This window comes from Drosophila ananassae, chromosome 3L (genome assembly GCF_017639315.1).
Source record: "Drosophila ananassae strain 14024-0371.13 chromosome 3L, ASM1763931v2, whole genome shotgun sequence".
Classification (NCBI taxonomy): Eukaryota; Metazoa; Arthropoda; class Insecta; order Diptera; family Drosophilidae; genus Drosophila; species Drosophila ananassae.
Genome location: NC_057929.1, coordinates 14,129,193 through 14,155,375, shown reverse-complemented (window position 1 = coordinate 14,155,375; position 26,183 = coordinate 14,129,193). Strand labels below are relative to the sequence as shown.

Below are 26,183 nucleotides of genomic sequence, written 5' to 3'. Positions count from 1 at the left end.
GAGGCCCGGAGGGCTAAAAAGTGGGAGTTCAAGAGGGTGGGCAAGTGCTGCCATGGCAAAAGCCAAAGGCAAAAACAAAGCGTGCTCATTCAAGGGTTCTCCAACCCACCTACCCACACACACACCCCCAGAACAACACACATTTGTGTACAAAAAACAAATACAGACACATCTGCCAGGAGAGCACAAGGCGGACTACAAAAATCAAATGAAATTTATTGATTTTTCTTAGCCGTCCGGATTGTGGCCAGCGCCAAAACAGAGCACTGCCAAATGGCCAATAAAATACACCGTTTTAACATTCTAATCAAGTCTGGAGTCTGTTAATTATGGCTTTGAAACAAATGGAATTATAAATCCGGCCAATACCAATTAGAAGGCTTTCTCCCAATTTCTACTTGGCTTAGTCCGAGAGGAAGAGCATAATTCGTTTAACAATTTTTATTCTTCAAGTTCTCAGACAAAACTCTCCAGAAAAAAGAGGTTAAATTTAATAACTAGATGCCAATTTTTTCTTGGTCTTAATGCAAATGTCTTGGCCCTGTCTCTTGGCCACTTGCTGAAATGAAACAACAACTATTGTTGTTATTCTTGGCCCGCAGACATGCCGGGCATGAGGAAGAGTCCCAGCTCGCCGCTGGGGCACAAGACTCTCGGCTGGGCTGGGCTGGGGCATTGTAAAATGTCAGCCGGCCAAGTTAACGGGGCACGCACACCCATGCAACACAAAACAACACAAACAACACGAATGGGAGAATGTTTTGTTTGATCTGCTGTCAGGCGAAAAAAAAAAAAAAACAAAAAAGAAAAGCGAGCAGGTGACAGGGGAGGACTGGGCGCCAGCAGGCGGCAGGTGCGACTTGGGGGCAGCAACTAGGAGGCAGCAAGAGAGAGCGCGAGTGGCATGCCACTTGGTCGCGTGTTCACAACAATTGCCTAGCTCTCAGCTCCGTTTTTTTTTGTTTTTTTTTTTTGGCCAACTTACCCCGCTTTCCTCGGAAGTTTGCTCCTTGATTCTGCTGTCAGAGATTCTGCTCCCAAGTTCCGGTTTCATAGGAAGTAGCGCTTCCAAAAAAAATTCTTTAAAAATGTATAAATACTGGGGGCTAGCTGGCTGTCTGGCTGGGTGGATACTGGATACTATTGTGGCTTTTTGTGCTTCAATGTTTATTTATTATATTATTCCTCCGATTCCGATTAGTTGCTGTGAGCTACTCGGCCCGGCATGCCTCGATTTGGATATTCACGCCAATAATTTGTTATTTCTGCTTATTATTCCCATTTGCATATTTGTTTCACACGTTGAGAGCAACTTCACAGCTGACTGTGATTTTATGTTGTTGTTGCCAAGACACACACACTACCACACACCACACACACACCACACCTGTCTATCTATTAGTGTGTGTTTGAAAAACACGTCGCGACGTCCACGGGGGAGAAATGAGAAGAAATGCAACGAGTTCACTTCAGCACAGCACACGCGCTCTCCCTGATTCTACCACCTGTTTCGGCCTTTCCGATTCTCAGCCAAAAATTGACTGAATCGGACTAGAGTCTTTGGCTTCGTTGGAAGCGGTTTTAGCCGGCACTCGCTATCGAACATGTTCGAAGCTATGAGGAGCAGAGCCCCCATGGGTTCGATGGGTCTGGGTTGCTTCTTGCTTCTGATAAACCGCCACTGATAAGAGGGACAGAACAGCCCTTTGTTGTTGCTCCCCATGGCACCCGATGTTGCTATTGTTGTTGTTGTTGTGGGCATGTATATGACAAATGAGCCCGTATACGGGTAAGCCCAGAATGGTAGGGAAAATACGGAGGGAGAATGCCCAAAGATCGGATAAGGCTTTTACAGAACACACTCGGTATAAGACTTCTACTACCAACACTAAAAGATTTTAATTTGATTATTCTAATCTTATCAGAAAAGGCATAAAATCAGAGCTCTAATAAATCAATGTCAAAAGTGAGTGGGTTTGCACTTTCTACCCACTACAGGCCTGAAAAATAATAGATTATTAGCTATTCCCTTCTTAGTAAGGCACTACATTTTCTACTCCCTTTTCTACTACTATTTGAAATGCCTGCTCATCTCTATGGCAACATCGAACCTCACCGAACCTTTATGCCGGCTTGCAACATCAGACTCGAACCTGTTGGCCACTGCACTTGTCGTTTTAGCCAACTCGCCATGCACGTGGCTATAGTTTCATACAAGTGCCATTTCCTTTGTTTTTGTTCAAGTTTTTTTGTTCAGGCTTTTTGGCCTGAAGCTCTTGACCCATGCGACCCTCTAATTTGCCTCTTATGGCCATAAGCATATATATTAATAAACATTTCTGAAAAGTTTTCAACTTTCTGTCCGATCTACTTACCACCCTCGATTTCTATAGACCTTCGGTTAGAAACTTTCTATGCATTTGACACTGCGATTGAAGGGCAAAAAAGTAAGAAAAAAAATAGACCACGAAATTGACAATTTGCAACACCAACGGAAACTGTTTTTCAATTGCATCGCTTTCCTCCTTTTGGCCACCAGCCCCCCCTCGTTATGGACTTTTCATTGGTTTTGTTTGGCTCTTTCGATCGAAACATGGCCAAGATTTCGGGGCGGAGGCGGCGGCGATGAGAATCGCGGAATGCGAGGACGACACCAATCAACTTTTTCGTCTGTGTTGCATTTTTCATTAGTTTTTCTTTATGAAGCGAAAAAAAGTTTTCTTGGCCCAGAGCGTGTCTCAAGTTCCACCCACTATTCTCGTCATTTATTGATGCAACTCAAGTTTCTGTTTAAACAACTGACTTCTGGGACATACAATGGATAGTGCAATTATTGACGAGTGCTTTTGCGGAGCTATTTTAGCACTCAAGTTGTAAAATATTTTTAATTGAGATATATTTATTTATTTAAACTTTACCCAGTTGCTTGACATGAACGTGTGTGTGCTGACCAAATCAACTCAAAAACTCATTTTTGAATACAGCTGTGCCACCTGCGATTCTGATTTGATGACTGTTTTCGTTGGCGCTGCCAATTTGCCCACCAATTGAAAATGCAATGCACGCCCCAGACAAAAACTCATTTGCAACACTTCACGCAACGCCGGCGATTTCGATTTAGCCAAGATCAAGGGCGATAATGCCCGCAGCAGCACCAGCAGCAGCAGCAGCACCACCACTGGCAGCAACAGCAACTGGCTGCAACAGCAACTGGCAATATCAGTCGAGAGCTGTAACAACACCGGAGTAGCCGATTGCATTGCGTGCAACAACGTGCTGCAGATATAAATAGCCAAAGGCAATGGCAACCTGGGCCCTTATCCATTCTGGCTGATCTTTACGCACAGGAGGCGGCAGGCAGGCAAGCAGCAACAACATCTACAACGGGTACAGGAACAACTGCAACACAAACACAAGATGCAACAACAACATTCCTTTCGACATTTAATTAACGATCGCGATTGCAATCAAAGCAGTTCTCCCACACTGCCCCCCTTCTCGGCCGGTGTCGGCCAGTCTTAGCCAGTTTACTGGTGGCCAGTTGGTTAGTTAGTTAGCCGGGCTAAGCTGACAAATACTGTAATTAATTTTAATTGCAGCGATTGGCGCTCGCTTTCCGTCTCATTACAGACTGTAGGCTGCCGTGCTCCCTTTTTGCTCCTTTTTTTTTTTAGTCAGTCCCCCTCCTGAACGCCACTGATTTTCGATTATGATAAACCCCTCCGGTTGCAAGGCATGCCCCGGGATTCCGTTTGCCATTCCTGGCTACGTGTTTTTACGCCTAATTGCAGGAAATTGTCGCGTGGCAAATATTTTGTCGCCTGCCATAACAAGAGGACTCAATAGGAGTTCAAGAATACTTAACTCCATTGCTGAATGTAGAGTGCTAAGCAAAATATTTCAATTTAATATCAAGCATAAAACATAAAATATTCATAAGCGGGCGATAAACTTTTCTCATGTTATTATGTCGTAACTTGGCCTTCGGCATCATACACTCTGCAACCTCTTGCACTTTGGCTTAAAAGCTGGAAAGTGGAATTAAAGTGCTCATTTCTTGGGTCCCTGGAGGGGCGGCTGCCAGTGGAATAATCATATAAAACACTTTTCGTTTGCAGTTCATTGGGTGAGCACAAATCCAATTAGATTCTGACTCGATTCTGACTTAGCTGGCAGACACACACATAAGCGCACCACCCTCACCCACACACAGATACAGTATATGGAGTGCCAAAAATCGTTGCATACTTTCCAGCGTCGAGGCGAAAATTTCAAGTCAATTTGCCTGCCATAACTTTTGACTCGAGTTGCGAGTATGTTTTCTGTTTATTAGTGTTGGTTTATTAGTGTTTGTGTTGGTTGCAGAGTTGAACTTGTGCGGCGGATGTTTGACACACATAAATAGTTTATGCCGCATTGCTGATTATTGATTTTCAACCCATCCCCTCCCATTCAAATTGCGGCACAAACAAGTCTGCAAAGGAATTAAATCCTCTGGGGATCAACAAACAAGCTCAAAGTGATTTTGTCGACACAAGCATTAAAAATTCAAATCAGACACTGCCCAAACTAATATTCTAGGCCAACGGAGCTTGGTTCAATGGATTAATCCTTTCACCAGCGGCAGGACTATCGCAAATAAATCAAACTTAATTTAACCTTTTCATTATTCAGCAGCCTCATAATCAATTCATTTGGCCGTGGTGGGCAGTAGTTTCCTTGTGCTCGGTTGTTCGGTTTAATCATTTTATCAATAGTCCTGTCCATTGTTCAATTCACGGCCAATTAAGCAACTCAATTATGCCCACCAATCGAATGAACAAAAAATATTAATTATTTTTAAAAACAATATACATACATGGCGGGAATATGTGGCAACATGACGGGTAATTAATCATTGTTTAACCGTTTATATCAACGTGATTACTGGGCATTATCCAACAGCCCTGCACCGACAGCCGAGATTACCATAAACCGTCAATGTCATGAAACAATAACGACAAACTTTTTGGCTGCCGACCAAAAAAAAAAGCAGATATACACACAATTAAGAGGCCATAAACACAAGCGGCTGGGTGGCAGTCCAAGTCCGGATCTAGATCCGGGGTAAAAAAGCGCTGCCATCCAAAAGTTGGAAAGTGCAATTTGAAAAACAGTAAATATAAGTCGCGAATGGGGAAAACCTGGGAAAAGGGGCATGCGACACGTAGTTGGCGCAGAGTCACGAAGGTAGTTTTTGCATACAAGTCTGCTCCACTAAAAAAAAAATAGTCTCATTTCCAAATACTATATCTTATGGTTATCACTTAAGCTGAAAACCTTTTCTCTCACTGCACATATCCTGGCAGGATCTTTGCGTGTATGTAGATGGGAAGGCAATGACATGACTTGGCAGCTATTCCTATTTTGAAATCCCTTCCCATTTTCATTCCCGTTTCCCGCGGAAAACTCTGACAAATGGCTCGGCGGATGGAAAGGCGGATGGGTGTGGGGATACAGGTGTTTTGTGGTAAAGAGGTGGGACGAAGGGGCGAAGATGTATTCGCCCAAAGGTGCAGCTGAGGATGACGAAAATTTATGATGGTCCCCGGCTCAGGGCCGGAGTTCTTTATTGAATCAGGAGCTTGGGGGAGAGGCTGGAGGTAGCTTGCGATTTGTAGCCAGGCGAAATTGAAATACCCAAGGGTTGGCTGAACTCTTGCCAAGTTTTCGAAAGGGCTATGCCTTCCAATTGTTGGGATCAATAGAAATACCCATAAAAATGGCCTGCCCCGAATAATAGACAATAATTGGAGGGTTAATGGGATGAAATGGTAGTGTCTTGAAATTCTTTAAAGGCTTTAACTCATTTCTACCTTGAGCACTTGCCGAAAAGTTGGAAGAGCTAACGTTTTAATTAGCCAGCTGGAAAGAAGATTAAGAAAAGCCTCTCAACGGCTCACTTCCTGCTTCAAAAGGAGGGATATTGAAGTTGTGTGAAAGCCTTTAAAGCTTTCCGTTCACGGACATCAGCTTATGCCCACACACTCACACTCACTCACTGTCTCGTACATATACGAGCTCATCTAGCTGATGCAGGTGCAAGGACGAACGGCTCCTCTGTGTCCTTGCCATGCCACCGCAATCATAATTAGTATCCTGAGAAGATGTATGTGATACATGTTATATGCCACAACGGCAACAGCCTGACAGCCACACTTACAATGATGTTTGAAAAAATAATCCTTAAAAGGAAAGAAAATAATAAAATACAGGAAATTTTTAAAAATTATTCTTCTAAAAGTGGTTCAAGAATATTATTTATAATTATATTATAATAGAATTGATAATCCCCGCTCCTAGTTGACTTTCCGCAACTGTTGGTAGGCCACTTGCTTTGTTAGCTGGTGATATATTGGCATTTAAGCCGGGTCAGAACAACGACTGCCTGCCAAGCTGGCTGTGTATTTCGTCGGCATGGGCCAGAGCTTTAAAGGACAGTGAATGAATAATGCTAACCAATTTGCCCAGGTGACAGGTAACGAACGGAACGACCAAACGAACGAACGGAGGTTCGTCCTGCTGCCAAGGACTTCATTAAACTGCAAAAATAGAATTAGAGCACATGGCAAAAGGCCGAGCCGCTTAATTACAGCTTAGACCTCAATTAAAAAGCCCCCAGAGGCAGCTCCCCGGCGGGCAGAGGTGGCGCGGTGGACCAACAGAGGACCAACTAGAGTGTCGGAAAAGCAAACTGAAGAAAAAGTAAACATTTTCACGTTGCCGGACAACAATCCACTTGGAGATTGGATGGCTGTGATGATGGAGTCGAGGCTAAGCTGATGGAGATGACCATAAAACACCTTGGTTAATTTCCGCAAATTGTTCCAGCTGACGAGGAAGTGAGTGACCAAAAAAGTACACCAATAATGAAAGATAAGAAATGACCACTGGGAAGAAAGGGATTATGCAGCTTTATTCTTTCACAAAAGTTCAGAAAAAATAAACGTTATCAATCTTTCACATAGCGTCCCATTAGATAGACTTGCTGAGGATCGACTACAGCATAAATAAACCTTTTCATGCTTATATTGACGACACCTTCCAGGTCGATTTCCTTGATGTCTCCTGGTACATACTCGTAAGTCACATTCTTTGCAGGATAATGGGCAAATGTGATGCCATCTTCCTCCATCAAAAAGTGTGTAGAAACCCGAATATTATCAAGAGGCAACCTTTCCTGCTTTTGATCCACCCTCTCCGCATATCTAGGCGCGTCAACTATCGAAGAGTCGAAGACTCTTTTAACTCCGGCCTGGATTAGGGACTCCTTCAAATTGAAGCTACTGAACATAGTTATTTTCGGTAAGCATAAGTGTAACATTCTGATTCTTAGTCGCCGGCGTATTTTTCTCAGATCTACGGTCTTCAGAGCCTTTTCCAAATCGGGCAATGATCCTTGGTCCCCCCGAGTATTCATGGGCTGCATGAGGAGTAAGATAGCATTGCTTTTCCTAAATCGAAGTCCAACAATAGCGGTAGCCAGCTCTTTATTATATTCAAATAGTGTTAGAAGTCTATTCACTCTCTCACATTTATGAAACGGATCAAACTTTAAACGATTCTCAAATTGTCCTTTAAACTGAAGATAATTGAAGAATATTATTCGATTTGACGGACCGAACGGAAAAAATTTACTAAAAACTCGAGGCATATCCAAGGACTTCTCAGCGATCTTGTCGAGCTTCTCTAGGTTCTCCTTCTCAAACGTTGTCTTTAACAATAAGGCACTGACATCATCAGCCTCGATCTCAAAAAAAACATTTATAGGTATGCTGGGATGCACCAGAACAGCAGTGAGCTCTTTTATGGCCGTCTGTTGCAGTGGCAAGATCTGGGGTCGAGGTGGAAGATCACTTGAATTTCCGCGTATTTTCGGATATAAGATCCTGATGATTTCTTCAGACGAAGCGAATTTCATAGCGAAAAGCAGAAGTCCCAAAACTCGTGATATTCCCAAGGGGGAGATTACAAATGGTGTGTTGGCATTTTGAGGTTTACTTATGATGTTGTATATTATTCCGGGAAAATTCGGATCGGCAGTGATGTTTAATGGTTTTTGTTGTCTAGAGAATCCAGGAATCCCTTCGGAGATACTAATTAAAAGTAAAAATCCAAAAAGGAGCACCAAGCCTAGGCCACAATACAGTTTCATGGTTAGACTGAAACTATTGGTGGCACTTTGAACCGACATTTGAATTGCAAGGCTTCATTAGTCAGGCATATTATGTAACTATAAATAAGTAGATTATTTTACTTTAATGTCAGTAAAAGAACAGAATTTAATAAACGTTTCACTTAATATATTTCACTATAATAGTTTCCTATTATGTACACATTTTCAGAATCCACAATTGCGTAAACGAACCTCCTATTGACATTGAATTCCAGTCCATCTTGTCCCTTAAATCTCTCGAGATTTTGCCTAAGTGGAGGATTATAAACTTCATTGACACCCTCATCTCTCATGAAGATCGTTGAGTAGGAAATAATACCATCCAGGGGCTGCTTCATTCCAAATGCTGTGATATCGACATTAGCCCGATCGAACACAGTTTTAAGGCCCATCTTGCCCAAAATTTTTCGTAAATTGTACTTGTTGTTGTCACATAAGAAGGAATGGATGAGGGGCATCCTTACATTCATAAGAGTGGATTTTAGGCGACTCCTCAGCTTTCTCAAGTCCACTGTTCGCAAAGCCTCCTCCACCTCCAAGGATTCACTATCCGGGAGCAACACTAACAGGATACTGTTGCTATCCTTGAACGGCAGCCCCAGAACTCTGGCCTTTACCTCGGGAATGTGCGAATACAAAGCCAACATCCTTGTGTCCTGTCTAAAATTCAGGGAAGCCTCAAAGCGGCCTTGAAAGTTCACGTAGTTGACAAATAAAAGGCGACTCGTAGCATCATGGATGAAGCTTTCGTACAGATTATCGTTCATATAATGCAGATCGGGCTTGAGTTTGATCTTGTCGTATATGTAATTGAAGAGGAGGACACCATGTCGGGGCGTAAAGCGAGTCTTGTACACGAAGGCCTTCATTTCTCGGGCATTCTTAGCAAACTTGGGATTTATCTTGATGTCATTATGTACCAAGGCAATTGTGGTTTCATTAAATCCGGAGCCTGGGGCTGGAGAAAAAAGAGGGTCGACTTTCCTATCACTCTCCGCATATAAAATTCTTTTGATTTCCGCAGCAGAAGTTGGTCCCACGGCAAAAAGGAGTAACCGAAGCGCTCTTAAAATTCCAAAAGGAGATATGACAAAGCTTTTTACTCGATATGGTAAGGTATTCCTGGCCATGTTATATATTTCCCCAGCAAAGTTGGAGTCCTTGGGAAATGGAATCCTCTCCTCGCCCCAATAGGCTAGTACCGAGCTTAGGATAACTCCAAGTACCAGAATCTGTAGAAATCCAAGCCAGCGTTTCATTAGAAAGCTTAAACTGTCCGTTGTCACACCTCTACGATGACTTTACAAAGAAATCGATAAAGAATGCTTGTTAATCGTATGATTCTTGGTTTCACGCTCTTAGCCTGCACAATATCATTTCACGGCGGAGTAGCATTCAGACTTTCTCTAAAGCGACATCGATTGGTCAGGAGCCTTGCACAAGCATCCATGGTAATGCCTTTATCGTTTAACGCTCACTTTACATTTCCCAAACGGCTCGCAGGACGTAATCGAAGGATACGTGCACTTGCCTCTCTCTCTTTGTCTCACTCCCTCAGGAGTTTCGCCTTCGCTCGGCTGGCTCCATAAATTTGCAGCGCCAAAGTGATAATGAAAGTGTTTCCTTCCGTTTTGGCCAAACAATGTGCCAAGAAAAGCGACACGAGCCAGGCGAAAAGCCCTAGGGTGGTAGAGCAGAAATGCATTAAAAGAGTAGACGGTATTCTTTATACTCTATCTTTAAAAATTAAAAGGTTACATGTAGTGTTTTAAGGAGCTCTACTGCTTTTAGTTATTCCATTTTTCTTTTTTAAAAAAAATATATGTATATTCAGAAATGGAATGATAAAGTATTACATCTAAAGAGACTATTTCTCAGTAAGACTTAAAAGAAAACCCCTTAAAACTACTATTCAAATCACAATACCCGTTTAAGGAAAAGCTTCGCAAGAACAAAAGTCAGCATGGGGGCAACGTGGCGTATACGCAACTTTGTTACCTTGGGTTTCCTTCCGCCAGCAGCTTCCTTTCTCTCCCTCTCCCTCTCGCTCTCTCTTTCTCCCGCTGCTTTTGGCCATTCATCTTTCGCTCTTTCTCACCGCTGTGCTCCGTCGCCTTTTCACTTGGCTTGTTTATTGTTTTCGCTCAGCTAGAGAGAGAAGGAGAGCAGGAGAGAAAGTGCAAGAGAAATTCAATTTCGGCAGCAAACAACCAGAAAAAAAAACAAATAAAAAACATATGGATAAAGCTGCAATTGCAGTTTAAGGCCAACGATTTATGCCCTTTTTTTATTAATTTTTCTCTTCCAGTTTTAAACATTTAATTGTCCATTTAAAACTGTAAAGTTTCTTAAAAAACAATTAAAGGACTCTATTTTCCTCCCAACGATGATGAGAAAAAAACAAACGAGGAGAAATTTTCCCGCGCATTTTCCCGCTTTTCCTGGGAGGAAAATAAAAGTTGCAAGTCGGAAAGGACTGACTGTCCCCAAGGAACTGTTTTTTTTTTTGGGGAAACAGTTTCGGGAGGAGGTCGGTGGTCGGAAGCAGTGGATCGGGCCGGAACACTTTTCACAAAATGGCTGCCAGCCAGTTTTAAGTTTTGTTTGCTTAAGCCCCTGCTTCCCTCGCCCATTACCGCCGCCATTTTTCCCCAAAAACCTTAGTCTAGTTATTTGCGTGACATTTTTCCGTTCTGGAAAACTTAAGAAGAAAGGGGGTCACCGAATAGAACAGGGTGGGAAACTATGACAAAAGATTGTAGTGGCAAAAGTTTGCAGCAACGTTAATTAATTTTGCGTTCGCCAGAGCTTGAATTCGGAGAATAAAGAGTGTCGGAGTTCAGAGTTCAAGCGGTTGCCGCAGAGAGCCAAAACCCATTTATATGGCGTTAATGAAGTGCCCTGAGATGAAGGTTTTAAAGAAAACGAAATGATTAAGTAAGTCAAGAGGATCAAGTAGGAAAATTGTTTTTCCCGCTTGTCCCAATCCCTAAAAATGTTATAGGTTAAAAAAATGAAATATGATTTATTTCCCTAATTTTCTACACTTTTCTTAAGAACCAAAACGAATACTATTAGACACCAAAAATTAAGCAAGGCTTAACAACAGACTTTCTTGTTAAGCCTCTCAGAAATAAAACACCATCAAGAGATGATATGTAAGTATCTTGGATAACCTCTACAAGAAAATACTAATCCATATTTCTATTCAGATAAATTAGCATACTTTCTGCTCTTGACCTTGGTCAACGCTCAAAATGAGTCCTTAAGCCTGTATGAGCCCTCCATAATTCATGAATATACTGTAAAAGGACACCAGGGCGTTCCTGGTACCCTGATTTGCCATCGTCCTTTACATTTTGCCTTTCGAGCCCTCTACCACTTGTCAGGCGGTGAAACCAGAAAGGATTTGGAGAATCGCTGGAATTCCAAATGGCCAGTTCATGCATACATGTCCGCCTTCGAGTGGCCCAAGAGTTGGGGCTTCAGGACCCTCTTGGTAAAACCCATGGAAATCACCGATTCTGCCAGAGAGGCCCTGGAAAATGTAAGCGAACTTGAAACAATGGATTTCACGAAAACCCAAGAAAGTGTTTCCGAAATCAATGAAAGAGTGCAATTACTTACAAGTCCTATGGTGGACAAAGTATTAAAAAAAAGAAATCTTAGCCAAAAAACCAAAATGGTTTCCATAAGTGCTGGTGTAGTTGAGGTCTACTGGAAATATCCATTTGCCTCAGAAAACACAGGTTTGGAACTTTTTAACGGACATTTCGGTGAACAGGGTGAGGAGAGGGTTGCAATGATTCCAACAATGAGACAGTATGGGTTTAATTACACCTACGCCCAACTGGACGATGGAGAAATGCTCCTAATGCCCTTGGCAGGCAGTGACGATGTCTTCTTTATGATCCTTTTGAGCTCAGTTGTGTACAGCTCCCAGGACTCAAAGCCAGTGAAGTTCGTTATGCCAAAATATGGCAATATATTCGATTTAATTAAAAAGGGTAGTTCCCGCCTGGTAGATGTTAAGCTGCCCAAGATGAAATATTCGTACTCAGTAGATCTTGTGCCTAAAGTTTTGCCCAAAATGAGCTTAAATAATCTCTTAAATGAAGATGCTGATTTCGGGAATCTTTCCAGCACCGATGATCTTAGACTTTCCAGCATGCTACATACTTCAGCCATTGATTTGGACGAAAGGGGCATTAATGTGGCGAAGAACAGTTTTATTCTAAACCAAGGTTAGTTTATATTCAATTTCGATCAATTTTATTCATATTTTCTGTCTTCTTATAGATCCAAATAATAATTATGAGCCGTTCACCGAGTTTCATGTGAATAGGCCTTTCTTTTTTGCCATTTTAGACAGACATCAGGTTTTTCTAAGTGGAGAGTTTACAGGTCCCCAATAACAGGATTACATTTACAAATCCTATATAGATTAAGGAAAATAAAAGCCATGAAAAGAGCATCTCTATGATATTTAATCTGACTTGTTACTCTGATAGATCTTAATTTCCGGTTCCTGCTGCGATGAAACCATTACAAAAGCTGTTCGCCTGGGGTCAGGCTGACCCACATTAGGAATGTGTAATTAAGAGCATCACTGCCCCAGCCAACCCATACCCTCATCCGGCCCGTCTCTACCCATCCCCCCTTCAGGCCATCGCTTATGCTAATGACCAAAGTGAATTGTTGCTTATGTTGTTGTTGTTGGTGTTGCTCTGGCTGCTTGTGTTCCTGAATTCCTGACAGCGATAAAAATGTTTCGCTCTGACCGCTCCTGCCCCACGCCGCCCCGATAGCATGTTTAGTCAGCGGCTTATGCGGCGTATGCGTAATATTTAAGCGGCGACCGTGGTCAGGAGGTGCGGTTGGGGGGAAATAGGATGTCGGGGCGGATGAATATATGTCCCAAAGTCAAGGGGTCTCGTCTGCATGAATTGATTGACACGGGAAGCCGCTTGAACAGCACCAGCTCCGGCACCAGCACCAGTGGCAGCAGCAGCAGCAACAGCAACAAAATGTAACTGCCAACAACTTTATTTGCGAGAAGTGGCATTCATGAAATATTCATGCTGGCAACACAAAAAAAAAAAATAATAACAAACCCAACTCTGATGCTGATGCAGTCAGCCTGGAGCACTTGCTGTTGCAGAATATCCAGAATTCAAACCCAGATCCAGGGCCTGGGGCTGACATCGAGGGGCTCGGAATTTATTGTGCTGCCAGCCAGAGTGGATGGAAATTGAGGAGTGCAGCCGGCAATTGTTGCAGCCTGATGACAGGCATCTATATTGAACTTTGAAATTTAATCTATAACTAAGTGTGCTGCTTGAATTATAATTCAAGTTGACGACAGCCACAGTTTTTTGACACCTCGGGTGCATCAGAATCTATAGAACACATCGACAAGTTATCTTGAGACTTCAATACCCAGAGTATTAAAATTAAACCTTAAGACAATCTATAGTGGGGGTACCCCTTGCAAAATCCAGGATTTCCACATGAGGCCCCAAACCATGTCCATATCTTGGCTAATTTTCATCCGATCCTTGTGCGGAATTCCTTGATCCATTTGTGGATCGATTCTCCATCATTCTGATTCAAACCCTGAGAACAAATTTGTTATCGATATTTTTTCATTCTTTGTGGGGGTACCCCTTGCAAAATCCAGGATTTCCACATGAGGCCCCAAACCATGTCCATATCTTGGCCAATTGTCATCCGATCCTTGCAGGGAATACCTTGATCGATTTATGGATCGATTCTACGTCGTTCTGCATCAAAACTTCAGAACAAATTTTTCGATCGATATTTTTTCAATTTTTTTGGGGGTACCCCTTGCAAAATCCAGGATTTCCACATGAGGCCCCAAACCATGTCCATATCTAGGTCAATTTTCAGCCGATCCTTGAGCGGAATACCTTGATCGATTCGTGGATTGATTTTCCGTCATTCTGCATCAAAACCTGAAAACAAATTTTTCGATCGATATTTTTTCAATTTTTTTGGGCGTACCCCTTGCAAAATCCAGGATTTCCCCAAAAAGCCTCAAACCATGTCCATATCTTGGCCAATTCGTATCCGATCCTGGTAAGGAATTCCTTAATCAATCCGCTTAGAGGTTTTAGTTTCGGTGGGTATTTATCCAACTCTGATTCAGAGTTCTATTAAAAACAACATGGACCCGTTTTTTATCCGCAATAAAAACAATATTTCTGTAAAATCCAATTAAGCCTGACCTGGACACTTTTCCCTGGAACCCCACAATCGAATTTCAATCTCATCTGGCTGCTTCTCTGCACGACTCGCTCCTGGTTCCGTATCCGGACAAATCGTTTATTTGGTTAGCTTAAGATTGACCCACATTTGACACAGCTTAAGTTTCCCCATGCCCACTTGAACCACACTCGAACCTAGTTCCATGTTTGTCCAAGTTGATAGTCCCAGCTACCAGATCTCAGCTCACAGCTCACCTCACGACCTTGTTGCCTAAAATTGGAAAAGGCAGTAGTAGAAAACTATGCAGAGCTAAAAAATGCAAAGCCATAAAAAAATCAATCTTAAAAGAAACTAGATAAACTATGTAGGTAACTCACAGAAAAATACCAAATCCTGTCTTTAAGAAGTTGTTTTTTTTTAATTCTTTTGGTCCTAAGCTATGTGATATTTTTTCCCTCAGTGCCAGTGGCCAAAGCAAACTTTTAAAGCGTCCAAGCCAAGCCGATGGCATTGGGCAAACAGCATCGATGTCGCCCGGCACCACACAAACTATAAATTGGCTTAAGCTTCGGCTCCAGACCAACATCCAACCAGTTTTTGGAGAGTGTTCCCATTCTCGGCCCACGATTCCTGCAAAAAAAAAGTTGTGGGCCCCGAATATCCAGAGGGGCATTATGGGCGGGTTTTGAGGGATGGCTGGGCGGGTACATGGATGGGTACATCGTTTGACACTTTTGAACTTTGATGTACGGCACTCAATCTGTAAACTTGGTTATTGGCCCGATGGCCCGATGAACCGACCGATGGCTGAAAAGTTTCTTTGTGGCTTGTCATGTCTTCCATTTGATTTGCAATGATTTTTGCTAATTTTCCATGGCATTCACTTTGACAAGTTTTCAGCTTTTTGGCTGCATAAGATTCCCACGGTTTTATCATCGTCATTGGAAATTTTCGATGAGGAACCTGTTCATTTTCGCTTTTTTTTCTCTGCGTCTTCATAGATTATTTGAAATTTTGTCCATGATTCGTTTGGAGTGTCAGTTATTATTGTGATTACGATGAAATTAGCGTTTTTTTGCCAAAGATATCTTTAATGCTGAATCAGCTGAAAAGAAAGCGACCAGTGAAAATATTTCACCTTACGTTGCAAATTGAAAATTCAATCTCTGACAACTCTGAACGAGAATACTCAATAAGTTGAATGATGGAAAAAGTGGAGAACCTGGGTGGAGAAGAATAAAATATGGTTCAACTCCCATCAATTCCAGTTCGATTTAAGCATTAATCAAAACTCAACTCAAACGAGAAATCGTTAAGGAAAATTCGCATTCATCATCGTCATCATTAGGGGCACATAAAGTCGCCTTTTTCCCGGAATTTTCTTGTGCTGCCCCGCCAATTAAAAATTCATTCGGAGCATTTTCATTTTTTATATGCCACCCCACCACTAACTACTAACCTCGTTCTGTTTGGTATTCGTTTTAAATTAATATTAATTGCGATTACGATTGCGGGGCTGGCACTCGCTTTGGCCCTTTTCCTTGGCCATTGTGGTAAAGTTAACCCTCCGCCTTTTGGCGTTCCATTATCAACCAAGTTGGCAACGAAATGAAGGCAACGACCGCAGGTTGGGTTAAGAACTTCATCAACTTAGAAGCCGCTGAATTTCATTCAATTAAAGGCAGGAGCCAGGAACGCCAGGACATGTCGAAATGCTAAGACCTCCAAAGGAAGCTTCTTACCCAAAAGCTTTCGGGCTTCAACTGAGAGAAATAGAGGAGAGTTTCTATAGCTTAAATACTTACAAAAATATTTATCCTTAAAGTTTCAAATATAATTTCTCTTTTCTAACAAAAAACCTATATTATCATTTTAAAACTTTTGTTATCCTTTTTTCCCAGTGCTTATAATACTTCTCTTGTTCAAACTATATGTATGAACGTGTTCTGTTGATGTTGTTGAAATCCAACATCCTAGTAGAGCCTGAAAATACAAGAACCACGCCCACCGGCATCCTCCATCGCCCCCAGTATAATGTAGATTGAATTATATGCTTAATAAAGCCTCCCCCTTAAAGTTGTTCTTCATTTTTGCGGCAGGAGGAGATTTGCTCGATTTGCATTTCATCTGCCATTGTTTGCGAACATTTCAGATTCATGGACTATATATGCTTCTCGTACATATTGTTGTTTGTGTTTTCCTCAAAGCTCCAATTAGCATTTTGTTGCCGGCGGGAAGCAGAAATTCGGATTCGCAAATCGGTTGAATGCATTCACTTGAGTTCCCAAGCACCGACTAATAGCCCAAAGGCAATTAATTTCATTAATAAACTAATTCGCACAAAGACCGAATGAAATCCGAATAGTCAATAAACATTTAAGAGGGACGCTTTCATACCAGAAAACTCTATTTATTAGTCAATAGAGCGATAATAGTTATGAAATAATTGCTGTAATGCCTGTGGCGCTCCAATAAATGTAGTTACTGCTTTCTGTTTATTCCTCATGCAGCCCGAGGATCTTTGGCACTTCCAATAATTAATTTATTAATGTATACTTGAGCCAATTGGCTCTAATTTGTTGATATGGCTTCTTTAAAGATAAATGCAAACACGATGTATATTTTTAAAGGACTTTATTTACTATATATCACACGGATAGAACCTAATTGTCTTCCTTTTCTGTTGTTGAAGTTGGAACTAGACTAGTTTTGGTTTCATCCGTAACTTCTCCGGCCTGATCCTCCGTGCTGGGATCCGTAGTAGTAGGTAGTAGGGTAGTTTTTCCAGTCTCATTCTTGGTGCCAGTTCCATTTTCATCAACTTCCGGATCGACCATGGCGGAATCCTCGAACTTTCTACAAACCCCCAATCTGCGGCATCCTCCATTATTTCTCACAATGGAGGCCACCTTGCACCCACATCCCTCCTGGCAGCGATAGTTGCATTCCTTGATATTTTGGTCGTTACAAAAGCTGTGACAATAGTGGTAGCAATCGAAGGCGATTGGGTGTTGGCACTTCCTGAAGGTTATATCCATATACTGGCAGTAATATCCCTGAAACACATGGCAGAAGATCACAAGCAGGAACCAAGGCTGCATTTCAATGGAAGTTTTTTTATAGACTGGCTAGATTATGCATGGAGTTTAGAGATTTAGAAGTGAAACTAATTAATGGGCTTATGCCATTTGAAGATTTGTACCTTACCTATTCCTTTAACAAATACACTGTAATTATTTTAAAAACTTTAATACTTTATTTCATTAGCTTAACAATGTCTTTTCAGAGACAATTTTAAGCTTATTTCACATAGACATGTGCGGCACTGATTCCTTTTAAATGGATTCCTGCCTGTCCTTTTTTTAATCCTCAAAGCACTGCAGCAAATATTGGATGATAATAAACATTAATTAGACAGTGTTTTCTGAAAAACAATTTTCCAAATCGCTTTTTTACGGCACTTCAGCTTATTGCCTTGCTGTCTGCCTCACTTTTGACTTTTGGAACCCAGAAGGACACTTGAACACTGCAGCGGATTCAGCGCTGCCTGCAGGTCCTTCTTGTGACTTGTCCAGCTTCATCTTAAGAATCGCCAGCTTAATCCCTGGGTGGTGGTCCACGAGGTCTCAGCACAGTCTCCAGAAGATTGGGTCCCGGCTGATTCTTCGGCCTGGGCGTGGGGGTCAGCGAACGGGTGTGTGGAGCACCCTCCTCCTTCTTGTGAACCGCCGAGGTGGCAGCACGTCTGGCCCGGATCTTCTCCTCCATCTTGCTGGGCACCATGAAGCAGTTGGACTCCTTGTAGACGGGCTTGCGGCGATCGTTCCAAGGGAAGGTCCACTGGATGGGGGTAAAGTCGCGCCTCCAGGGCTTTCTGGGCTTGAACCAGCAGTCGCAGGTCCAGTCCTCCTCAGCGGGGGCATCATCGTCACTGCAAGAAATTCAATTAATACAAATTCACGTTTGGTTTTCAATAACTTACCCCCTCACATAAACCCTGACATAGCGCTTGTTCTTCCGGAACATATCCAAAGCCTCATTGAAGGTCATTTCCAGGGCGGGAACATCGTTGATCTGAGTGATCTCGTCGCCCACCCGCATGCCTGCCCGCTTGGCCAGTCCAGTTGCTGAGACGCTGACAATGGTCAGTGGTTCGAACTGATCGACACCACCGGACACCTCCATGCCCCACATGCAGTCGTAGAAGCTCATAATCCGGCGATCCGTTTCCAAGGTGTACGTCATCTGGAGCTCGTACTCGACATTGTCGAAAGCCTCCGAGTCGTACTTGGGCACCTTAATCTTTGAGTCGAACATCCTGGTAACTCAACAGTGAGTGTGGCCCTTTGGAAACTAAAGAAATGAAACTGAATCACAAGCCGATTCAAACGGACGTAAAACACTTTGGTATCTGGCGTTGGTGGCGGAATTGGGTGGCTTTTATAGCCAAGAATTTGGCAACAGCAATTACTATTGCAGGGACAATGTCAATGTTTAATTGATTTGCCAAATACAGTGATAAACCGATAGAAGAAAAAGTATATAATAATACCTTGAAAACTTGTAAAGGTTTGCCCTTAAAGTCCTTGGTATTCGTTAGTCTATATACAGGGTTGCCCATATTCGACGGACCCATGTTTTTTTTTTTAAAAATCAATCTTAATCATTTAATTTGTTCCAAGTAGATTTGTTTACATAAATTTTTGAATATGATATCTTTCAAATGGCCGCCTGTATTTTCTAAATATTTACTAACATCTCACTTAACCATTAACCACTGTGCATTGTGAAAAAATCAATGCAATTGATTTACATTTAATTGTTGTCTATTTTTAGTAGCTGTGATTTTGGCTGACGGAAACAAAAGCCACCGACAACGAGGAAGAAGAGCCCAGCCATGGCCCCTTTTGGCCATTGAAAGTGGAGCCGCTGCTAGAGCCAAGGGATCCGCGGCAAACCAACCATTTCGGCTAGCCAAGTCGTCAGAGGCAGCCAACCAAGCCAAGCTGGCCAGGTCCAGTTCCTCCACACGCCACTGAGCAAGTGCTAACAACTTGTCCAAAGCGGCCGCCGTCGTCCGAGCGATTTGATTTCACTGACCTCAATTATGGCTGCTGTTGGCCAACAATGCAACTGAGATGGCCGGGAGCTGGTCTCTGGTCTCCCAGAGACCCGAAGACCCGAGACTTCTGCTGGTCTCTTGGCCTATTGAATTATTCATTTGGTCGGACCTCAAGCCGAAAAAATAAAAATGTAAGGAGAAGAGCCCACACAGACAAAAATTTCACAAGGAACAGGGTCTTCACTTTTATCAGAAAACCACTCAGAAATAAGAAATAAAAAGCTTAAGGTATTAATATATTATTAAGGTATACAATTTACCTTATATTCTTCCAAAACTAATAGCCAAAATTGAGTTGAAACTTCTCAGTGCAAGCATACAAAAGTCCATAAAAATGTATGGACGTTGGCAACACCGGGCAAATGGCAAATGCCAAACAGCAGCGACAACTTGGCTAATTACAGCAGATATTTGGCCATTTCAGCTGCTAGCCAAATGTGTATTTGTTCAGTTCCAAGTCCTCTACCAAAGCACTTAGCACTGGAAGCAGCCAGTTGGTTGGAGCTTAAGAGCTCCCTGGCATTCTGTCTGGGATTTGCATCCGAGAGCATGGCCAGCTTTTGTTGTCAAGGAATTTCATAGCCACAATGGAAAGGATTTGGACCATGGAATTGAGGTAATTACTTAGCAGGTGCCACTTGCAACTTCTGAATTACTTGGCAAGCTAGTAAAGAGCCCATTTTCGTATCTTTGAGTTAGTCATGCTCAGGTTTATAATTGTCTTCACGATTTCCAGGGTTTATCTTGAGAAACTCACGATCTGGGCTTAGTTTTGCTATAAAAGGGCACTCTTCAAAGACTGGTATTCAGTAATCGTTTAAAATGAAAGTATTCAGGAAGCTATGTAAGTACTGGAAGGGAGAAAACTATATTTTAAATAACAAATTACTCTTTCTAGTGATGATCATGGTAGTGGTTGTTTTTCTCATAGACCAAAGGGACAGTCGCATTTTGTATATAAAACGAAAGATTACTTCCTAAAATAAATGTTTTAAAAAAGTATAGACTTTGTGTTTATTTCTTCATTAGATTAAAACAACCGAGTCCGTGGTCTTCACTTTGCTGAGCTGGACAAACTCGCGCTATGCTCTGAATTTTTATTGAAATTTCACATTTTTTTGTTACTTAAATTTATTCATCAAAGCAGTTAAGGCTATCGAACTTGGCCACCAATGGTCTTACCAAATTGACGGCCGTGGTAACTGTCCGGATCAGACAGACCTGTTTGTCATAGATCGCCCTCTTAAGGAACTGATGGGCCAACTTGATGTATCTGAGAATACTTCCAGTTAACTTGATTTTGGGCTCGAACTCCACACATTCCGACAGGGCCCTGACCGCCGTCACCGAATTTTCAATCATAATGGCACCCGCATCGGCCACCACCTCCAGGCACCGAAGATACTTTTCCGTACGATAGCTCAGGGCGGCGTCGACTTGGGGTTGTAGGCAGAGCTTTATATAGGTTTTTCAATTTTCAAATCACTGGCATTGTTAGCTTAAAACAATACTACTTACAGCCAAGAAGCTCAGCAAAAAAGCGACCTTAATCAAATGCATTTGGAGCTATTTTCGGCTAGGCGGCTATGGTTCTAACTTTAGGGGCCACATGGACACCTTGCCCTATTTATAGGCCTCGGGATAATTGCATTTGCTAAGCCTGAAACCCTTCTAAATAATTAATTCTTCCCTCTTAAACCATATACCTTGTGAATTAATACTAAAAACTATAATCAAATCCGATACGGAGTTCATACATTTTGATGACCTTGAAAAGCAGAATGAATTTTCATTTTCTTCAATTTTTTAAAATTTACCACATGCGTTAGGACTTAATCGGCTTAGTAAAATGATAGTATTTCTCAAAGAAAATATCTCTTAAAACTAATGACTTATATTTACACCAACAACGATATGAAATACCTTTTTTTAATCCGTCTACAATACATTTTTCTTTTATTTTTAATAAATACTATGAGATGTTTTTTCTGATTTGGAGATTCAATTATTCTCTTCATTTATTGCAATTTTCCAAGTACATTGTATACTTTATTTAAATAATAAAATCATCCTCATCCAAGCAAGCCAATTCGGCGATCTGCTCGGCATAAGGCTTAACAAGAAGGGCAACTGAAGTTAGAAGCTTCTCGACGCACTTGGGCTGGTCGATAACCAAACTCTTGCCGAACTCGTAAATGTTTCTCAGATACCACGTTATCCTCATCCTGCCATTGGGAGCGTCTATGGCAACGAATCCAGAGCATTTCTTCAGTTGATAGATGGTGGGAATAGTTTTGGTCGCCAGACTCGAGAGCACCTCGACCGCCACCTGGCCGCATTTGGCCAACCTGCTCCACTCAGGCTTAAGGACGGCCTGAGCCTCAGTTTCTCGCGGGACAAAGGAGATCTATTAGAGATAGTTTATACTTTTTTTAGAGATGTTTTTTTTTAATTTAGTCTTAACTTACAGCCAAGAGGCTTAGGAGAAACATCGACTTTATGACGCCCATTTTTCTGTAAGCGATTGTAACCGGAACAGCCTTTGGAAATCTGAATATAGATCTGTCCTATTTATAGGATTATTCGCTAATTTTATTATTCATCCTTCATTTAGCCATTAAGTAATTTGGTCAAGGTCTAGAGGAAGGTTTAAGGTTAAAAGGAAATTTTAAGTGAGTATACCATGATAAATTAATCATATTTTAGGAAAGATTATGTTTATCCATTTTATGATCCTAGTCCGGTCTTTTTAGAAAATTCATAATCAAGATAATAAAAATTTCAAAGTTCATAATAATATCTAGACATGTTCTTTGCAAATATATTTTATTACATTTAATTCAACAGTTTTGTAGCTCACAAGTTACTAACATAATCATCGAGTTATTGAACTTCTACAAGGATTTCTATTAACTATTAAAAATAAAGACTTCTTTTTATTTTGGGCTCGATAGATATTTCGCAAGTGCCCTAAATGCTCTAAGCTTTATTTTAGGATTCACATTTATCATTTATTCGTCTAGGCATTTAAGGATTTCGATCTGCTTTACAAATGGCTTCAAGATATTGGCAGCGCCCCTCAACGGCTCTATTATGCAGTTGGGCTTCTCGAAGGCGCCTCGTCGCAGCATCTCATAGCTAATTTTTAGGCTCCTCAGGTAAGAGCGTCTGGGACTCGTGGGTGGGGCATAATCAATGCAAATCAACAGAGATCGAAGCGCTGGGATGGACTCCCGGATAAGACTGGCAGCAGCCTGGGCGCCCTGTCTGCTGCAGCTTAAGAACTTTTCCCAACTAGCAGCACTGGATTGGGGCACAAATGCCAGCTAATAATTGCATTTCAAAATTATTATAACTTAAAGAAATGATCAATTAGATAGCTTTACTTACAGCCAGCAAGCTCAGCAAAAGGGAGATCTTTAAAAGTTTCATTTCAGTTTCGGCTTGACAGACGGCTGCGGACCAACTTAGTGGGCCATGAAGGTTCTATGCCCTATTTATAGGCCTCAGGATAAAATGATTTGAATGGCTATAATGCAAACCTAATGCAGGATTTTCCAGTAGCTGATATTATAGGTTTTAAAAAAGGGTTTTTCTTGCTAATACTAATCGATCAGTTTTGGGTTTTAAGGGTTTTTGGTTTACGATTGAGTGTTGGAAAGATCTTGATCTAAGCAACTTCTCCATCAAAAATAAATTTAAAAGATTTATGGGTTTGAAATAAAAGTAATTATTTTATTATCAGCACAATGGCTCCTTGGCAAACATATAGGAACACTTCAGGTCGTTCATTCTCTTTAGATAGGGATCAATGGCGGCAGCGATATATGTATAAACATTAATTAAGCAATCCCCCTTTAAGGAGTCCTGGAAAAACTGGTATATGATTATCATCATTTGGGTTGAGCTAATTCTGTGAATGTCTAGTTCGGGAACAAAGTGAACACAGGATAGAAGTTTGCTGAAAGCAGGAATCACTTTTCTGGTCAGTTCGCCGATGATTTCCAAACTGATCTGGGTGCATTTCGAAATTTTTACAAGATTAAGTTTTATCTTCTCTGCATTAACAAGCCCATGTCCTAGCTAAAGGCTCAAAAAATTAATTTTAATTAATTTTAAAAACATAACAAACCACTTACAATTATAAACGTGAAGAATAAAGCCAACCGTACGCCCTGCATGCTGAAGAAACTTTGCCTTAAAATTCTTTTTCCTCACATTAAAATAAGAAAAGCGTGGAAATTAGGAATACATGGACCTTGAACTTCTTTCTATTTATTGTTTAACTTTAAAATAACTTTGTTTAACTTTTTTGTTAACATGAAGGTTCCTCTACAAACAAATAAGAACACTTTAAGGAGTCTAGCTCCATTGAGGGAGAAGCTGCAATGGCGGAAAAGGATAAATACGTGTCTATGAGGCAGGACAGCTTGTCGCCCCCCATAGTCGCCTTCACGAATTGGTAAATAATGATCATCAACTGGGCTATATTAATTCTGCGAACATTGATTTCAGGCCTAAAATCAACACATTTGATCATTTTGCCAACCACAGGCACTATATTTTTGATCAAATCAGACGCCAGTTTGGTCCCAACATCCAGACATTTTGATATTTTAACGAGATTAATTTTTGGCTGCTCAGCTTTTACTCCAGAGTGCATATACTATAACAAGTGATGAGCTTTAGGTTCATAATTAATAAATTATAATAGATTTACTTACAAATATAAAAGTCAAAACCAAAGCCAACTTAACGCTCTGCATGTTGGGGAATCTCTACAGTCTCTTCTTATTTTTTGCTAAATTAACTTTTAAATGCGGAAATATTACAGAATTAAAAACATTTAATATGCTGACATAACTAATTTACAAATTTCCAAAAGGAACACGTCACAATTGAAAGGCCTCAAGTCCTTTTGATGCTTTCGGAGTTTTAGGAATACATTTTGCTGGAACTCCCAAGTAGGAGCACTTGTAGGATTTGATAATTTTCATATGAGGCTTCAATAGCGCCCTCAGGGCTTCGAAACTGTCCAAGGGACAGACTGGCAAGGATGTGAGCTTTACCATGAACTCGTTAACCACATTTTTGAAAGAGCTATAGTCGAGAGCCTCCACGTTGAAAGTGGTGACCAATTTGACGCACTTGACCAAGTCGTGGAGGAGACCCATTATCTTGCCGGTGATGTCCGAAATGGCATTCAAGTAAATATTCACACAGTTGCCAACCTCTGGAAGACTATATATCTGAGATCGCACCAAGCTGGGTCCTATTAGCTGAACATAAGAGATAAACTTGAAATTCTGTTTTTTTTTAATCCCTATTGCCCTTACCAAAATAAACCCCAAGAGCCACACCGATCTTAAAGTCTGCATTCTTGAAGAAACCTTTCTCAACTGACAGATTCCTGGTTGGTTTCAACTATATATTTAAAATCTGATACAAAAACATTACCTTTCTACGCCATTCTAAATATTTTTAGGCACGCATTTTTTGGGAACTCCAATATAGTTGCATTCAAACTTCATAAACCTGCCGAAGTGTTGGGACAGGATTCTGCCCAAGCGGTCAGTTAAGTCCCAAACGCAATTCATGGACTTGGCTAAGGATTGAAGCCAATTAAACGTCTCCAAGGAGAGCATGCCCATGTTAACTGCCGTCAAATCAGCCGTAACATGGAATTTAACACATTTGGTAAGATCCCAGACCAGGGATGGTAGGTTTTTGGCCAGCTCCGTCACAACATCCAAGTAGACCTGGATACAAACACCAATCCTGGTCATGTCGTACTCCTGCGCCGAACACTTGGCCAAAACCTGAAACAAGTAATGTGATTCTGGGAAATGTAGAACCTCAAGGCAACAAATCTCACCGAAAGGGCTATGACAAACAGTAGAGTCCTTTTATATTCCATACTCCAGAAAATAAAATAAAATACTAGACAAGAATACAGCCAGATAGCTTTATTTATTGGGCTGATGGAACCTAGCTCTCCACGCTTTTTTTTGTACGGCTGGGTGAGATTAGTCTCCCAATTATATGCATTTCAAGTCATTTAACTTGGTAACGAATGGCGTAATCAAGTCGTTGTAGGTCTTTATTACGGCAACAAGGCATTTCGGGGCTTGGGCCACTTTGCCAAGGAAGCCGAAGGCAATCAGAAGCAGTCCGTTAGCATCCAGGTCAGTGTTCTTAGCGGCCTTATATTCGGCGCATTGGGCAGCGGTCCGGACAGTTGGAATCGCGACCAAAGCTCCGGCGGAAGCGGCCTGGATGACGAGTTGAACGCACTCTCCCGCCTTCTTGAGATCTATCAATGCCTCAACAGGGACTAAGGTACCCAGAGCCTAAGGGATAAGAATATGTCTGAAATGTTCTTTCGGAATATTTGAATGAATATTTCTTACCAACAGGCTGCAGACAACGGCGAAGACTTGGTTGCGACCCATTGCTTTGCTTGAAATCGAATTGTAGGAGGGCTTTGTCTCTAAACTCTATTTATATCTTTAGAATTCAAAATTAATTTTCCACGCTTTTCCGCCACAAGGAGGTGTAGCCAATAAATAATTTAATTAAATAATCCACCCTAGTTATATAAGATATTATTCAAATAAT

The 26,183-nt window shown here is 41.5% G+C and overlaps 11 protein-coding genes and 2 long non-coding RNA genes across 17 annotated transcripts in view; 2 read left to right on the top strand and 11 right to left on the bottom strand.

Annotated features, from left to right (window-relative positions):
- Positions 1–1,575, bottom strand: part of LOC6496297 (putative polypeptide N-acetylgalactosaminyltransferase 9) — a 52,817-nt gene extending 51,242 nt beyond the window's left edge. For both annotated transcript variants that reach the window (XM_001960599.4, XM_014908255.3), the window contains exon 1: positions 986–1,575. The gene's annotated coding sequence lies outside the window, so the exon portion shown is untranslated. The remainder of the gene's footprint in view (positions 1–985) is intronic.
- A 1,615-nt stretch (positions 1,576–3,190) lies between these two features.
- LOC6494268 (serpin B3) lies at positions 3,191–12,700 on the top strand. Of its 4 annotated transcripts, XM_044715548.1 has the most exons (5): positions 3,191–3,387; positions 11,022–11,152; positions 11,273–11,373; positions 11,428–12,459; positions 12,515–12,700. In XM_044715548.1, exons 3-5 carry the CDS (start codon positions 11,367–11,369, stop codon positions 12,628–12,630), a joined length of 1,155 nt encoding a protein of 384 aa, XP_044571483.1. In that variant the 5' UTR covers positions 3,191–3,387; positions 11,022–11,152; positions 11,273–11,366; the 3' UTR covers positions 12,631–12,700. The 4 variants fall into 4 exon arrangements, with proteins under 4 accessions (XP_044571483.1, XP_044571485.1, XP_044571484.1 ...); XM_044715550.1 differs by lacking the exon at positions 11,022–11,152; XM_044715549.1 differs by lacking the exons at positions 3,191–3,387; positions 11,022–11,152 and adding an exon at positions 9,599–9,666.
- LOC26514095 lies at positions 6,931–8,192 on the bottom strand. Its single transcript, XM_032450841.2, has one exon. The coding sequence runs from the start codon at positions 7,958–7,960 to the stop codon at positions 6,992–6,994; it is 969 nt and encodes a 322-aa protein (XP_032306732.1). The 5' UTR covers positions 7,961–8,192; the 3' UTR covers positions 6,931–6,991.
- On the bottom strand, positions 6,931–9,514 carry LOC26513951 (leukocyte elastase inhibitor). The gene has a single exon (XM_044715551.1). It carries the CDS (start codon positions 9,472–9,474, stop codon positions 8,338–8,340), a length of 1,137 nt encoding a protein of 378 aa, XP_044571486.1. The 5' UTR covers positions 9,475–9,514; the 3' UTR covers positions 6,931–8,337.
- A 1,562-nt stretch (positions 12,701–14,262) lies between the features above and the next one.
- On the bottom strand, positions 14,263–15,621 carry LOC26513769. The gene is made up of 3 exons (XR_001408764.3): positions 14,821–15,621; positions 14,464–14,752; positions 14,263–14,388 (listed from the first exon to the last, which is right to left on the bottom strand). It is a non-coding gene; the product is annotated as an uncharacterized LOC26513769 (long non-coding RNA).
- A 1,441-nt stretch (positions 15,622–17,062) lies between these two features.
- LOC6496295 lies at positions 17,063–17,583 on the bottom strand. Its single transcript, XM_032450836.2, has one exon. It carries the CDS (start codon positions 17,542–17,544, stop codon positions 17,107–17,109), a length of 438 nt encoding a protein of 145 aa, XP_032306727.1. The 5' UTR covers positions 17,545–17,583; the 3' UTR covers positions 17,063–17,106.
- A 93-nt stretch (positions 17,584–17,676) lies between these two features.
- Positions 17,677–18,869, bottom strand: LOC6496294. Its single transcript, XM_001960595.4, has 2 exons — positions 18,426–18,869; positions 17,677–18,374 (listed from the first exon to the last, which is right to left on the bottom strand). The coding sequence occupies exons 1-2, from the start codon at positions 18,758–18,760 to the stop codon at positions 18,041–18,043; spliced, it is 669 nt and encodes a 222-aa protein (XP_001960631.1). The 5' UTR covers positions 18,761–18,869; the 3' UTR covers positions 17,677–18,040.
- A 510-nt stretch (positions 18,870–19,379) lies between these two features.
- Positions 19,380–20,567, top strand: LOC26514953. Its single transcript, XR_001408763.3, has 3 exons — positions 19,380–20,181; positions 20,302–20,409; positions 20,464–20,567. It is a non-coding gene; the product is annotated as an uncharacterized LOC26514953 (long non-coding RNA).
- Positions 20,568–20,618: 51 nt separating this feature from the next.
- Positions 20,619–21,183, bottom strand: LOC6496293. Its single transcript, XM_001960594.4, has 2 exons — positions 21,084–21,183; positions 20,619–21,020 (listed from the first exon to the last, which is right to left on the bottom strand). Exons 1-2 carry the CDS (start codon positions 21,123–21,125, stop codon positions 20,697–20,699), a joined length of 366 nt encoding a protein of 121 aa, XP_001960630.1. The 5' UTR covers positions 21,126–21,183; the 3' UTR covers positions 20,619–20,696.
- A 321-nt stretch (positions 21,184–21,504) lies between these two features.
- On the bottom strand, positions 21,505–22,119 carry LOC6496292. The gene is made up of 2 exons (XM_001960593.4): positions 22,034–22,119; positions 21,505–21,972 (listed from the first exon to the last, which is right to left on the bottom strand). The coding sequence occupies exons 1-2, from the start codon at positions 22,073–22,075 to the stop codon at positions 21,619–21,621; spliced, it is 396 nt and encodes a 131-aa protein (XP_001960629.1). The 5' UTR covers positions 22,076–22,119; the 3' UTR covers positions 21,505–21,618.
- Positions 22,120–22,498: 379 nt separating this feature from the next.
- LOC6496291 (accessory gland protein Acp53Ea) lies at positions 22,499–23,068 on the bottom strand. Its single transcript, XM_001960592.4, has 2 exons — positions 22,956–23,068; positions 22,499–22,891 (listed from the first exon to the last, which is right to left on the bottom strand). Exons 1-2 carry the CDS (start codon positions 22,995–22,997, stop codon positions 22,577–22,579), a joined length of 357 nt encoding a protein of 118 aa, XP_001960628.1. The 5' UTR covers positions 22,998–23,068; the 3' UTR covers positions 22,499–22,576.
- A 1,325-nt stretch (positions 23,069–24,393) lies between these two features.
- LOC26515282 lies at positions 24,394–25,256 on the bottom strand. The gene is made up of 2 exons (XM_014908629.3): positions 24,902–25,256; positions 24,394–24,844 (listed from the first exon to the last, which is right to left on the bottom strand). Exons 1-2 carry the CDS (start codon positions 24,941–24,943, stop codon positions 24,458–24,460), a joined length of 429 nt encoding a protein of 142 aa, XP_014764115.1. The 5' UTR covers positions 24,944–25,256; the 3' UTR covers positions 24,394–24,457.
- A 260-nt stretch (positions 25,257–25,516) lies between these two features.
- Positions 25,517–26,103, bottom strand: LOC6496290. Its single transcript, XM_014908253.3, has 2 exons — positions 25,976–26,103; positions 25,517–25,915 (listed from the first exon to the last, which is right to left on the bottom strand). Exons 1-2 carry the CDS (start codon positions 26,015–26,017, stop codon positions 25,604–25,606), a joined length of 354 nt encoding a protein of 117 aa, XP_014763739.1. The 5' UTR covers positions 26,018–26,103; the 3' UTR covers positions 25,517–25,603.
- Positions 26,104–26,183: the final 80 nt, after the last annotated feature.

Bases quoted from the DNA above. Each gene is read 5' to 3' on its own strand.
- LOC26515282 (XM_014908629.3), bottom strand. From the start codon at position 24,943: ATGCAGACTTTAAGATCGGTGTGGCTCTTGGGGTTTATTTTG. The intron at 24,845-24,901 runs GTAAGGGCAATA...TCTTATGTTCAG, and splicing joins GGCTCTTGGGGTTTATTTTG to CTAATAGGACCCAGCTTGGT.
- LOC6496295 (XM_032450836.2), bottom strand. From the start codon at position 17,544: ATGCAGCCTTGGTTCCTGCTTGTGATCTTCTGCCATGTGTTTCAGGGA.
- LOC6496293 (XM_001960594.4), bottom strand. From the start codon at position 21,125: ATGCATTTGATTAAGGTCGCTTTTTTGCTGAGCTTCTTGGCT. The intron at 21,021-21,083 runs GTAAGTAGTATT...ACCTATATAAAG, and splicing joins TTTTGCTGAGCTTCTTGGCT to CTCTGCCTACAACCCCAAGT.
- LOC6494268 (XM_044715550.1), top strand. The intron at 12,460-12,514 runs GTTAGTTTATAT...GTCTTCTTATAG, and splicing joins CAGTTTTATTCTAAACCAAG to ATCCAAATAATAATTATGAG.
- LOC6496292 (XM_001960593.4), bottom strand. From the start codon at position 22,075: ATGGGCGTCATAAAGTCGATGTTTCTCCTAAGCCTCTTGGCT. The intron at 21,973-22,033 runs GTAAGTTAAGAC...TATCTCTAATAG, and splicing joins TTCTCCTAAGCCTCTTGGCT to ATCTCCTTTGTCCCGCGAGA.
- LOC26514095 (XM_032450841.2), bottom strand. From the start codon at position 7,960: ATGAAATTCGCTTCGTCTGAAGAAATCATCAGGATCTTATATCCGAAA.
- LOC6496291 (XM_001960592.4), bottom strand. From the start codon at position 22,997: ATGAAACTTTTAAAGATCTCCCTTTTGCTGAGCTTGCTGGCT. The intron at 22,892-22,955 runs GTAAGTAAAGCT...TGCAATTATTAG, and splicing joins TTTTGCTGAGCTTGCTGGCT to CTGGCATTTGTGCCCCAATC.
- LOC6496294 (XM_001960595.4), bottom strand. From the start codon at position 18,760: ATGTTCGACTCAAAGATTAAGGTGCCCAAGTACGACTCGGAGGCTTTC. The intron at 18,375-18,425 runs GTAAGTTATTGA...AATTTCTTGCAG, and splicing joins GTCAGGGTTTATGTGAGGGG to TGACGATGATGCCCCCGCTG.
- LOC26513951 (XM_044715551.1), bottom strand. From the start codon at position 9,474: ATGAAACGCTGGCTTGGATTTCTACAGATTCTGGTACTTGGAGTTATC.
- LOC6496290 (XM_014908253.3), bottom strand. From the start codon at position 26,017: ATGGGTCGCAACCAAGTCTTCGCCGTTGTCTGCAGCCTGTTG. The intron at 25,916-25,975 runs GTAAGAAATATT...CTTATCCCTTAG, and splicing joins CCGTTGTCTGCAGCCTGTTG to GCTCTGGGTACCTTAGTCCC.